The sequence below is a fragment of the Nanorana parkeri genome, unplaced genomic scaffold (genome assembly GCF_000935625.1).
Source record: "Nanorana parkeri isolate BGI_ZX_2015 unplaced genomic scaffold, ASM93562v1 scaffold35, whole genome shotgun sequence".
NCBI lineage: Eukaryota > Metazoa > Chordata > Amphibia > Anura > Dicroglossidae > Nanorana > Nanorana parkeri.
Window position 1 is genome coordinate 2,920,246 of NW_017306303.1, and position 12,978 is coordinate 2,933,223.

The following is a 12,978-nucleotide window of genomic DNA, read 5'->3' on the forward strand; positions in this document are numbered from 1 at the left end:
CTGGGCTCTCCTCTCCTTATGCTTGTACACACATTTGAATTTAGAGCTGTTGTACGTGGCTCCACCCACACAGCCACATGATCTGTGAACAGAAAGTCTACAAGTCCCATCAGCCACCACAGCAGAGGCACCATTGACACTTCCTTCCATCCACATTACAGACAAAGAGAGGAGGAAGAGTCTGCAGCGGCCAGAGCATTGCACCCGTCATCTATTGATCACGAACGCAATGCTTTACTGGATCTAGCGCAAAAAAAATAATAAAGCGCATTTTTAGTGTACATTTATTTTTTTAAAAGGTGGAATTTCCTTTTTGATCTCTTTGCTACTGAGAGATTTAACTATTCAGCAGCCTTATTTTCAACACATCCAAATCACTGTGCTGTGTGCTTCAAATCTGAATTAAAACGGTTAGTGGCAAAGAAATTTCAGTGCCACTGTAGCTCTAGCCTTAGGGTGCCCATACACTGTACGATTATCGTACGAGAATTGCGGGAAATCCCTCCAACGTACGATAATCGTACAGTGTATGGAAGTTGTGCGAGCGTTTCTACTGTACAGTCGCACGTCGAACAAGCAGGCTGGAAAAAAGTTAGTGGCCTGCTTGTTCGATCACTGCCGATCGGGCCAGTGTGCGCACGCGCACACTGCGATGTTGCAGTAGTCGGAAGCCCACCCCTCATTGCAGTCATCGGAAAGCCCGCCCCTCAGGGGGGCAGGCTTGCGATGATCGCAAGTACGATCTGCCTGTCCAAGATGGGCAGATCGAACGTTTTTTTAATTACTTTACAACCCTCGCAAGACAAAAAAGTCTTGCGAGGGTTGTAAAGTGTATGGCCACCTTAAAGCTAGCCATACAAGGTTAGATGTCTCTCATTCAGCCCACCAAACAGCATTGATTGAGAGAATCTCCACCCAACAGGCTACTGTATTCAGACAGACAGCACCTGTGGTCTGAAAACCCAGTCACTGCATCTGATTGGATGCAATCACCATTCTGGGGACAAGTTTCCACCCAGCTCCTTCCATTTTGTAGCTAGGTAGTACCAACAGGGCCACCCACTGCTCAAATTTTGCCTGGTTCAGGAGAAACTGGCTGAAATTAACCTGTGTTATTTAATGCAGCAGGGAAAAATTAGGTCCTTAACCTTATCAGACAGGGCTATACTGTGTTGAAGTGCTGTATACATCTCAAACTGTATGGACAGAAAAATGGTTTAGCGCTAAAGTAAGTGTTGATATGACTTCTTGCTCTTCCAGGTTTAAATATAGACATTTGTAGATAAGTCTCTAGAACGCTCTTGCATCTAATGCAATTATTATTATTTTTTTTATTAGGTCAGGTGATTTACAGACTTCAAGAATTCTCAATCAGCCAGACGATGTGCGAGCTGGACATACACCAGCAGAATTTTGTTCAAACTCATTTTAGGTATAGGATCACATCGGCAAACAGTTTTCACCATAGTGAAAACAAAAAATCATAGGAGCAGGATGGAAAAATGTTCTCAAACAAAATTCTAACAGTGAATGTGGTTTTCATTCCGGAACCTCCATTTATTCCAAGATCCAATGGTAAAACCAGACATTTCGAACAACATTCGGCAAGTCTCTGCGGAGGTTATCATACGAGAATCGCGGGAAATCCCTCCATCGTACGATAATCGCAAAGGATGGAAGGCGTGCGAGCGTTTCTACTGTACGGTCGCACGTCTTCCGTCGAACAAGCAGGCTGGGAAAAAAGTTAGTGGCCTGCTTGTTCGACAACTGCCGAACGGGCCGGTGTGCGCACAACTCCCGTTTGCAATCATCGGAAGCCCACCCCTCATTGTAGTCATCGCATAATAATCCCATGCATACCTAAAATACGGAAACCAAAAAAGATGTGCAGCCTTTAAATATTAAAACACTGGTTTAATGGATTGGCATATTATATAATATATAAATATTCATGTATTTTAAGCACTTGAAGGCTTTCACTAATGTGCCCTACCCCTGTCAGCTAGACTCATATAGCACATTACCGATATCTTGTTGCAGTTTATGTAACAATAGGTTACGACAAGCAACAGATGGAAAGAAAAAAACATTAGTGGCAGGAGACACATTCAGTTCCGGATTCGATTTGTGCACAGGCTCGAACTGCAAGACCCATTGCGGTGCTCCGGCCCAGAGTTCGGCACTTGTCCTTTGTCATCCTCCAACCCTACAATCCGTACATACACACAGTGGAAGTGGAAGCAGTCAATGTTGCATTGACATAGTAGTAAGTTACCTTTTCAAGGTAACCTGTACAGTACAGTGGCTGCCATTGCAGACTTCCTTCTGAGCATACCAGTTGCCCGGTAGTAACATAGATCATCTGGTTCTTGCTGAGACATGTACCTAGAACAATCATGGAAATCAGTAAAGTCAGAACTCCTTATCTGCCTACTGTTTATGGTGAATAAAGAGCAATCTACCAAATTCAGCATAACAACCAGGCAACTAGCATTTCCTTTTCCTTTCAAGGGAAACTAAGCAGAAGTGGACTATAAGGGTTACTAATGGCGACCTTGCCTTGGGGAAATGCTAGTTCCCAGCCTGTCATTATGAACCACTGGCTTCACTGACCCAAAACAAGGTAAGCTGTTCCGACTTTACTTGTTGCATGCTTGTTCCAAGCCAGAAAGGTTTTAAGTCAGAGAATGGCAGGCAAGAAACATGCTCAGAAGAAGGTCAGCAAAGCCGCTCTCATAGCAGGCGCCCTCTAAGTCACCTACTCTATCCTTCATCAGTTCTCCTGCCCATCCATAGCAGACGCAGACCGTCATAAGCATCAACAGAAGGGCAGTTGAAGGGATAACGTTATTGGTTAAGGAGACTGAAACGGCAAGCTTCTAAAGTAGCCGAGGTCTCCACATCGGGTGAGGTATACCCACATCATACCCATTAAAACAGAACAGAACATGAGCCAATGGTAAGGAAAATAGAGCAGGATGTGGAGGGTGGGAGGAAACCGAGGCACAACTATGGTACCCAAGTGGTAATTGCTAAGGAATCCTGCCAGTAAGTGCTGAACAAGGACAACGTGACCAATCAGAATTCTTGTTTAAATGTTTCTATCAAATAAAAACTGAATACTGATTTGATGCCAATGGCAGCAACTCCCCCTTTTCTTCTCATTTTCTTTTCTCCACGTAACATGAGTTAAGCTGACCATACACTGCTGTGAGCCATGGGTGACCCTATCAGTACTGCCAAGTCCCCGCTCAACAAAAGGTAGATTTTTCACTCGCCTTTTGTTGAGGAAGCCAGTCAAAAAAATCTCAGAAGATCAATGTCTGCATCCAATCAGAGGCAGGTGCTGTTTTGGAATTCAGCAGCCACTGAAGCTGCAGCAGACCACTGGGATTCCTCCATCCATGCGGTTCAAGGCACGTAGCATGGATGGGGAATGAGAGAACAAGAGAAATTCAAAGTGTGTATGGCCAGCATTCAACATAGCAAGCCTGTGTTTGAGTGTGATGGGTGGTTAGGAGGATAAAAAAGCTGTTCTTGGACACAAGACTACATCAGTCCATAGAGAAGAGTATCTGGTCCTACAGAAATGTTGACACTCTAAAAAGGTACGATAATCGTATGCGATCGCGTATTCGTCCGATATTAGTAAGGTTGATGGGCAGTGTACCACCACAAATACTGTACAATCGTACGACTTTTGACTAGCCAGCAGGCTAGAAAACTTCGGCCGATCGTACGATTTTCGCAAGGTTGGTGGCGTTTCCGTACGTCAAAATTCGTACGATTTACACTGCTCATGCGCAGACGAAAATATATGCGGTTGATTACCGCAATGCGTCCAGGTGCTTTCTTTTAATTACTGACGATTGAACCTTGCGATAATCGGGGCAGGATGGGGCCGCTGTACGACAATCGTACGACGGTTCGATCATCGGACGAAAAGTGTCGTCCGATAATTGTAAGGTGTATGGCCACCTTTAGAGCCCTTTCACAAGGGATTTCCGATCAAGTCCACCTGTCGGTTTTTCACACAGATCTGATCAGAAAGCCAATGTTAGTCTACGGGCAGCCTGATCTATACCGATGTGTCTGTTACATCCGGTTACTCCGACTCTGTCCAGGTCTAGAACAACAGAGTTCCATTTGAGGGAACTGATGGTGCTGGATCGCGGGTAATCAGATGTGAACTGACACATGTCCTCTTACATCTGATTCCCCAGAGACCAACATTTGTCCGTGATCAGCAGGATTGGAACCTAGACCTATTACTTAATAGAAGGCTCTTACCTATCTGCCCAGTTAAACTCAGGTGTTTGGACAGGCAGTGTACACAGCTCAGTAATGAGTCTCAAGTTCCATCATGTACCACTTGTCACAAGTGTCCTTAGATAGGCACACTTAGATTATAGAGGGACCAATGAATGGCACTGATATCACCAAGGCCCTTTACTCATCCATCTCCTATATGAAGAGTAACAAAGCAACAATATATCTAAGGGGGGAAAACCACTAATCTCATAGTTCTCCTTTAATAAACAACAGGTATGCAAGGCACATAAGTCATCCTGATCTATACAGCCGAGCCATCTCCCTGCCATTGCATTCCCATACATGAAAGGCTGACCAATGGCCTCTCCTGAACCATATACTTTCCTCCCAATCTCTGGTTACTCCATCAACCGAGACAAATCAAAAACTCCTTTTCTGACTAAGCACACCACCCCATGATGGAGTAAACTCTGTCCCTTTATAGGGTGTAAAGATAAAAAGTCACATATTTAGGTGAATCTATACCTATAAATCCCAGTAAACTATATCACACTAATATCTCCCCACCTCTTGCCCCCATTTCACAATATGGGCAGGGTTGAGCTGGCCACACACCAGCCTAATTCAAAACAGTGAGTGGCCCCTGTCAGGGCCCCTTCCAGCAAAAGTCAAACTTTCAATCAACATTTGTCGAAGGAGCTGGTCAGAAAAATCAGCTGCCGTCACTGTTTGGGTATACAGTGGTACCTCGGTTCGCGAACAGGAAGTTTGTCAAAATGTTGCATCCATTCGCGAACTCCGCATCGGGTGACAAACACAACCGCGGCCATCTTCCCAGCTCTGACACGCGGTTGTGGCTTCGAGGTCTAATCACAGTTTGATTCGGTTCGCGACTAGAATCAAACAATCAGAATCTTCCACTAAGCTATTGTATTTTGACAGTTGGCCCTGCCGGCTGTCAAAACGCCTGCACAGTGCCTGCATCTGATTGGATGATAGTTTTCCAACCCAGACCCTTTGATCTTCCAATCAAAGGATGCCAATCGGGAAGCGGCAGCCAGGGCCACCCACTAAGAGAATTTCGGCTGGACCAGTTGAATGTATGGCCAAGTTTAGTTTCATCAAAAAACAGATCCTTCTTATTGTTCTACAACATTCCGACCACTAATAAAGAAAAAATAAACAAAAACCAATCCCCCTGGTAAGGCAGTTACACAATCGTTCTCAGAGGAAGTATGGGAGAGATTTGCAGCGGTTCCCCTCACATCTGGTGAACAAACCCATCCAGCTCCCATGAATCTCCCTTTCTCTTCCTGCTGCCAGTGTTAAATGCCATGTCACGCACGGAAAGCGCACTGCAGCCTCGCTCTTCTCTGGAGGAAGCTGCTCTCCGCTTACAGATGAAGCCTGAAAATGGCAATGGAGATGCCTTCACAATGTCAGCCTTGTTTTCCGGGGCAGCGAGCTCTGCCGCTTCGGAATAAATAATTCAAAGCAGAAACAACAAAAAGAATGCCAATGTATGCATATTCATAGTTAAGGAGCACACAGCTCGGGGCCGGCGTGCATTCTCCATCACTGCACTGCAGAATCCTGCTTCCCTGCTCACTGATAGCCAGGCTCATTCACATAGACATGGCAAAGGCTGGAGGGACCAATGGATGGCACTGATTTAAATAAACAACAGGTATGCAAGGCACATACATCATCCTGAACTACACAGCCGAGCCATCTCCCTGCTATTGCATTCCCATACATGAAAGGCTGCTGATAGGCTGTAATGCATGTGATGGAATAGAGGAATTCTGCATTCATACAACCAATTCCCTTGTTCCTGAACATCTCATATCAAATGCACAGAATCAGAGTCTTGAAAAGCAAAATCACCCATCCCCCCCCTCTCCCCCCTCCTCCTCCTTTCAAAGGGCACCTTTCTAAACAAATCACATCCCATTGTTACAGCAAACCCCACAATGGACCTGATGTCTTATCACACACACCGAGCAATTACACCAAGCATGTTCCCAATGAGAACAAATCACATCTCCCAAGGAAGATAGCGGGGCCTTCAGCCCCAGGGCCAGCCCAGCCCCAGACCCAGACCCTCTCCCCTCATTAGGTCTAGGGATAATGGAAAAGAGGAAATCACACACACAGGAATGGCAATCATGGCTGATCATACAAATGTAGTCTGCATCTTAGCCTGCCTAGGTCATGGCATGCTGTATATGTTCATTCTGCATCTTAGCCTGCCTAGGTCATGGCATGCTGTATATGTTTATTCTGCATCTTAGCCTGCCTAGGTCATGGCATGCTGTATATGTTTATCCTTACTATATTGTTACATTCTGTACTATTGGGTTCTGTATTTCAGTCTGCCGATACTGTTGCATGTTGTGTAACTGGTTGCTATATTTGCGACTGGCTACATTGTTGCATGCTCTATAAGTGTGATCTGCATCTTAGCCTGCCTAGGTTGTTGCATGCTGTGTAAAGCTGCCCATTATCGTATGCGATCGCGTATTCGTCCGATATTCGTAAGGTTGATGGGCAGTGTACAACCACAAATACTGTACAATCATACGACTTTTGACTAACCAGCAGTTTAGAAAACTTCGGCCGATCGTACGATTTTCGCAAGGTTGGTGGCGTTTCCGTACGTCAAAATTCGTACAATTAACACTGTTCATACGCAGACGAAAATATGTGCGGTCGATTACTGCAATGCGTCCAGGTGCTTTTTTTTCATTACTGTCGATTCAACCTTGCGATAATCGGGGCAGCTATACGAAAATTGTACGACGGTTCGATCGCATTCGATGATCGCAAGGTGTATCTTATCTGTGATCCGCATCTTAGCCTGCCTAGGTTGTAGATTGCTGTATAACTGTGATCTGCATCTTAGCCTGCCTAGGTTGTTGCATGCTGTATAACTGTGATCTGCATCTTAGCCTGCCTAGGTTGTTGCATGCTGTATGACTGTGAGCTGCATCTTAGCCTGCCTAGGTTGTTGCATGCTGTATAACTGTGATCTGCATCTTAGCATGCCTAGGTTGTTGCATACTGTATGACTGTGATCTGCATCTTAGCCTGCCTAGGTTGGCTGTGTCCCTGATCCATGAGCATGTTGTGCACACAGATCCAAGTCAGAGTTGATGAGACATGTGTGTTGCAGCCATGCTATGCAGCACATTTCTCAGCTCAGGGGCTTGCAGAGGAAAAGGTGCAATAAAAGAAGACACATCCCCCCTCCCCCCCCCCGGGGGGTTCAGCAGAGGATGGGGATGACAAGCATCTACTCACCATCGTTGACAGAGGTTGCATAGACGTACAGCAGGAGAAATCCCAGGAGGAGCACAGCTGGAACATCTGTCCTGGGAGACGGCATTATGGGGGGGCTCCAGGGGGGGCCCTATTCAGTCCTGGCCTCCGCCTGCCAGCCACCCTCCTCCACTGCTAGGTAGCCCAATATGTGCAGCCGGGAGAAGGAAGGGGAGCTGACTGCAATGAGGGAAAGGTATGGGGGGCTGCAGGTAAAAGGGGGGCATGCAGCCTGTGCTCTTCTCCTCTCCCAGCAGTCTTCCAGGGTGTCCCCCCTGATCAGGAGGGGTGAGGAATCCAGCAATGTTATTAATGAGAGGGGGAATGGCTGGACACGGAGTATGTGGGAGAGAAGGAGAGGGGGAGTGACTGGGCAGGGCTATCTGCGGCTCCACCTCCTACAAGGGGGGCTACGTGAGAGCGGGCATCCCCGGCATCCCTCTACACGTGCACGAGCTGTGCGCGCCACCCCCTACTACTGCTCAGCGTGGACTGCTGAGACATCTGCTGCTCACTACAGTGACCGAGCACTGATTGTGTCCTATGTACTGACTGTATACAACGTTCTTCTATGTATACTGACATATACTGATTGTATACAATGTACTTCTGTGTATACTGACCGAGCACTGATTGTGTCCTATGCACTGACTGTATACAACGTTCTTCTATGTATACTGACATATACTGATTGTATACAATGTACTTCTATGTATACTGACCGAGCACTGATTGTGTCCTATGTACTGACTGTATACAACGTTCTTCTATGTATACTGACATATACTGATTGTATACAATGTACTTCTATGTATACTGACCGAGCACTGATTGTGTCCTATGTACTGACTGTATACAACGTTCTTCTATGTATACTGACATATACTGATTGTATACAATGTACTTCTATGTATACTGACCGAGCACTGATTGTGTCCTATGTACTGACTGTATACAACGTTCTTCTATGTATACTGACATATACTGATTGTATACAATGTACTTCTATGTATACTGACCGAGCACTGATTGTGTGCTATGTACTGACTGTATACAACGTTCTTCTATGTATACTGACATATACTGATTGTATACAATGTACTTCTGTGTATACTGACCGAGCACTGATTGTGTCCTATGTACTGACTGTATACAACATTATTCTATGTATACTGATTGTATACAATGTACTTCTGTGTATACTGACCGAGCACCGATTATGTCCTATGTACTGATTGTATACAATGTACTTCTGTGTATACTGATATATACTGATTGTGTACAATGCACTTCTATGTATATTGACATATACTGATTGTATACAATGTACTTCTGTTTATACTGACATATACTGATTGTATACAATGTACTTCTGTTTATTCTGACATATACTGATTGCATACAATGTACTTCTGTGTATACTGACCGAGGGCTGATTGTGTCCTATGTACTGACTGTATACAACGTTCTTCTATGTATACTGGCATATACTGATTATATACAATGTACTTCTGTGTATACTGACATATACTGATTGTGTACAATCAGGGGCGGACTGACCCATCAGGCAGTCGGGCACGGCCCGAGGGCCCGCGACCAGCATGGGGCCCGTGAGGGCTGGCCTTAGGGGTGTGCGAGCTGTGGTCCGCAACAAGGGCGCCGTGCGACTGACACAGCTCGTCCTGTGGGCGGCTTCTCTCCCCCTCACCGCTGGCCATCCGATATGACAGCGCTGCCTCGTCATGGAGCCATTGTCTGATCACTCCGGTGTTTGTAAATAACTGGGGACACATAGTGCTATGTGTCCCCAGTTATGAATGAGCAGGCTGTGATTTACATCACTTCCTGTTCATTCAAGATTTCCTCAATGGGGAGAAGCACTCAGTACAGAGGCTCCTCCCCATTCAGAACCAGCTGATAGTAAGTATATGACTATGATCAGTGTCTGAATGAATGGGGAGGAGCCTCTACTACTGAGAGCTTCCCATTCATTGAGTGCTGAGGCTGCTGAAAAAGAAATTGAGGATTTGGTGTCCTCATATCGTCTCTGTAACGTCATGCTCCCTGCCTCTAAGATGGTGGCACGCATTCACACAACACGCCGGTGGCCAACATGGCCGCCGCACATTCTCAAACAATTTATTATTATTATTATGCACCTGAATACATTTTTCGTATATTCGGACATATAGTAATGACTTCATTTTACATGTAGTCCGGGTTTTGTGTTCTGTTTTCTATTTTTACTTTTCTAGATATGCTTACTTGAAAAAAGGGATCGGCATGACAACCTGACTTTATTTTTATAGACTCTATTGTAGTTTGACATTTATTGTTTGCCTTCTGTTGTTGTATTTGATAAGAATACTTATATTTTGCCGACAAGTTTAATACCTGGGAGTCTTTAAATGGTGCGGATATTGGGGGAAATGGGTGTGGTTACGGGGGGGGGGGGCGGCCAGGAAAGGGGGTGGACACTGAGGGGTGTGGTCACTGAGGGGCGCTGTAAAGCTTCCTCGCACAGGGCGCCTAAAGGCCTAAGGCCGGCCCTGGGGCCCGTGACCATGCCTGCTGATAGGGGTGTACAGGCAGCTGCACTGTACCAGGCGGGCCCCATCGAATGAGCGGGGACCGAACCCAGCACGGGCTAGGGGAGTCTGCCTCCACACATCCTGTCAGCGCCTATACCAGGGGGGGCATATAATATTATTCAGCCAGGCTGGACTATACCCCTCTCCCTCTGCAGGCATGCCAGGGCACCTGAGGGCGCTGGGGAAGTGGGGCCTAGAAGGTCGGGCAGAGATTCAGCCGTGAGTGAGACGATACGACCGGAGGACGAAGGAGGCAAGCTGTCAGCTGGTGTGAGGAGCTCTCCTGCACTCACAGCTTCTCCTATACACTATGCATTCCGGCCGGGAGCAGAGTGGGGATTCTTCTCCATGTCTCAGCCTTCTCCTCTCTTCCTCCCCTGGCTTCTTGAACTATGAGCGGGCTGCATAGTAATGCTGTGTGTGCGTGTCCTGTATTGTGTGTACTGTATGTGTATTGTGTGTACTCTATGTGTATTGTGTGTGTGCTGTGTGTGTATTATGTGTTGTGTGTGTATGCGTATTAAGTGTTGTGTGTGTGTTAGGCCTCATTCACACTGGGAGCACACGTCCATGCAGCGTGCACACCTGTAAACAGTTGATCCCGGGAGGGAGAGGTGCTGCGTGTGATTGCACGCAGCAGCCTGTTCTCCTCTATGGGAAGACGCGGCTGTACGGTGTCATCCGTGTCTGATGGACCCTCTCTGCGTCAAAGTGCGGAGCCCCCGTACCCGCATAGATGTGAAGTCCGGGTGTTCGTATGACCCCGTACAGCTGTGTCCTCCCATAGGGAAGAACAGGCTGCTACATGCAACCACATGCAGCACCTGTCCCTCCTGGGATCGACTGTTTACAGGCGTGGACGCCGCACGGACATGCATGCCCAGTGTGAGTGAGGACATGTATGCCCTTATGTGTTATGTGTGTGAGGTCTGCCGTGCATTGGCTCTGTTCTGAGGTCTGCAGTGCATTGGCTCTGTTCTGAGGTCTGCCGTGCGTTGGTTCTGGTCTGAGGTCTGCCATGCGTTGGTTCTGATCTGATGTTTGCAGTGCGTTAGTTCTGATCTGAGGTTTGCAGTGCGTTAGTTCTGGTCTGAGGTTTGCAGTGTGTTAGTTCTGATCTGAGGTTTGCAGTGCGTTAGTTCTGGTCTGAGGTTTGCAGTGTGTTAGCTCTGGTCTGAGGTTTGCATTGTGTTAGTTCTGGTCTGAGGTTTGCAGTGTGTTAGCTCTGGTCTGAGGTTTGCAGTGCATTAGTTCTGGTCTGAGGGTTGCAGTGCGTTGATTCTGGTCTGAGGTTTGCAGTGCATTAGTTCTGATCTGAGGTTTGCAGTGCATTAGTTCTGGTCTGAGGTTTGCAGTGCATTAGTTCTGGTCTGAGGTTTGCAGTGTGTTAGTTCTGGTCTGAGGTTTGCAGTGCGTTGGTTCTGGTCTGAGGTTTGCAGTGCATTAGTTCTGGTCTGAGGTTTGCAGTGTGTTAGTTCTGGTCTGAGGTTTGCAGTGCGTTAGTTCTGGTCTGAGGTTTGCAGTGCGTTGGTTCTGGTCTGAGGTTTGCAGTGCATTAGTTCTGGTCTGAGGTTTGCAGTGTGTTAGTTCTGGTCTGAGGTTTGCAGTGCGTTAGTTCTGGTCTGAGGTTTGCAGTGCGTTGGTTCTGGTCTGAGGTTTGCAGTGCATTAGTTCTGGTCTGAGGTTTGCAGTGTGTTAGTTCTGGTCTGAGGTTTAGCACACCTGTAAACAGTTGATCCCGGGAGGGAGAGGTGCTGCGTGTGATTGCACGCAGCAGCCTGTTCTCCTCTATGGGAAGACGCGGCTGTACGGTGTCATCCGTGTCTGATGGACCCTCTCTGCGTCAAAGTGCGGAGCCCCCGTACCCGCATAGATGTGAAGTCCGGGTGTTCGTATGACCCCGTACAGCTGTGTCCTCCCATAGGGAAGAACAGGCTGCTACATGCAACCACATGCAGCACCTGTCCCTCCTGGGATCGACTGTTTACAGGCGTGGACGCCGCACGGACATGCATGCCCAGTGTGAGTGAGGACATGTATGCCCTTATGTGTTATGTGTGTGAGGTCTGCCGTGCATTGGCTCTGTTCTGAGGTCTGCAGTGCATTGGCTCTGTTCTGAGGTCTGCCGTGCGTTGGTTCTGGTCTGAGGTCTGCCATGCGTTGGTTCTGATCTGATGTTTGCAGTGCGTTAGTTCTGATCTGAGGTTTGCAGTGCGTTAGTTCTGGTCTGAGGTTTGCAGTGTGTTAGTTCTGATCTGAGGTTTGCAGTGCGTTAGTTCTGGTCTGAGGTTTGCAGTGTGTTAGCTCTGGTCTGAGGTTTGCATTGTGTTAGTTCTGGTCTGAGGTTTGCAGTGTGTTAGCTCTGGTCTGAGGTTTGCAGTGCATTAGTTCTGGTCTGAGGGTTGCAGTGCGTTGATTCTGGTCTGAGGTTTGCAGTGCATTAGTTCTGATCTGAGGTTTGCAGTGCATTAGTTCTGGTCTGAGGTTTGCAGTGCATTAGTTCTGGTCTGAGGTTTGCAGTGTGTTAGTTCTGGTCTGAGGTTTGCAGTGCGTTAGTTCTGGTCTGAGGTTTGCAGTGCATTAGTTCTGGTCTGAGGTTTGCAGTGCATTAGTTCTGGTCTGAGGTTTGCCGTATGTTGGTTTTGGGCTGAGGTTTGCTGTGCGTTGATTTGTACAGCGATCATTCCTAAATTGTAGAAGATCTTCAGGGGTGGGCAAACTCTGGCTCCGTAACTGTGGTGGAGCTCCAAGACCCATGATGCATTGCAAGACTTTTGCATATACATGACGCCCA

At 47.1% G+C, this 12,978-nt stretch overlaps 1 protein-coding gene across 1 annotated transcript in view; it reads right to left on the reverse strand.

Moving 5' to 3' along the window:
* LRP1 (LDL receptor related protein 1) overlaps positions 1-7,676 on the reverse strand; it is a 292,446-nt gene extending 284,770 nt beyond the window's left edge. The window contains exon 1 of the mRNA XM_018569629.1: positions 7,576-7,676. Coding sequence (XP_018425131.1) covers positions 7,576-7,660 — 85 coding nt within the window. The 5' untranslated portion in view covers positions 7,661-7,676. The remainder of the gene's footprint in view (positions 1-7,575) is intronic.
* Positions 7,677-12,978: the final 5,302 nt, after the last annotated feature.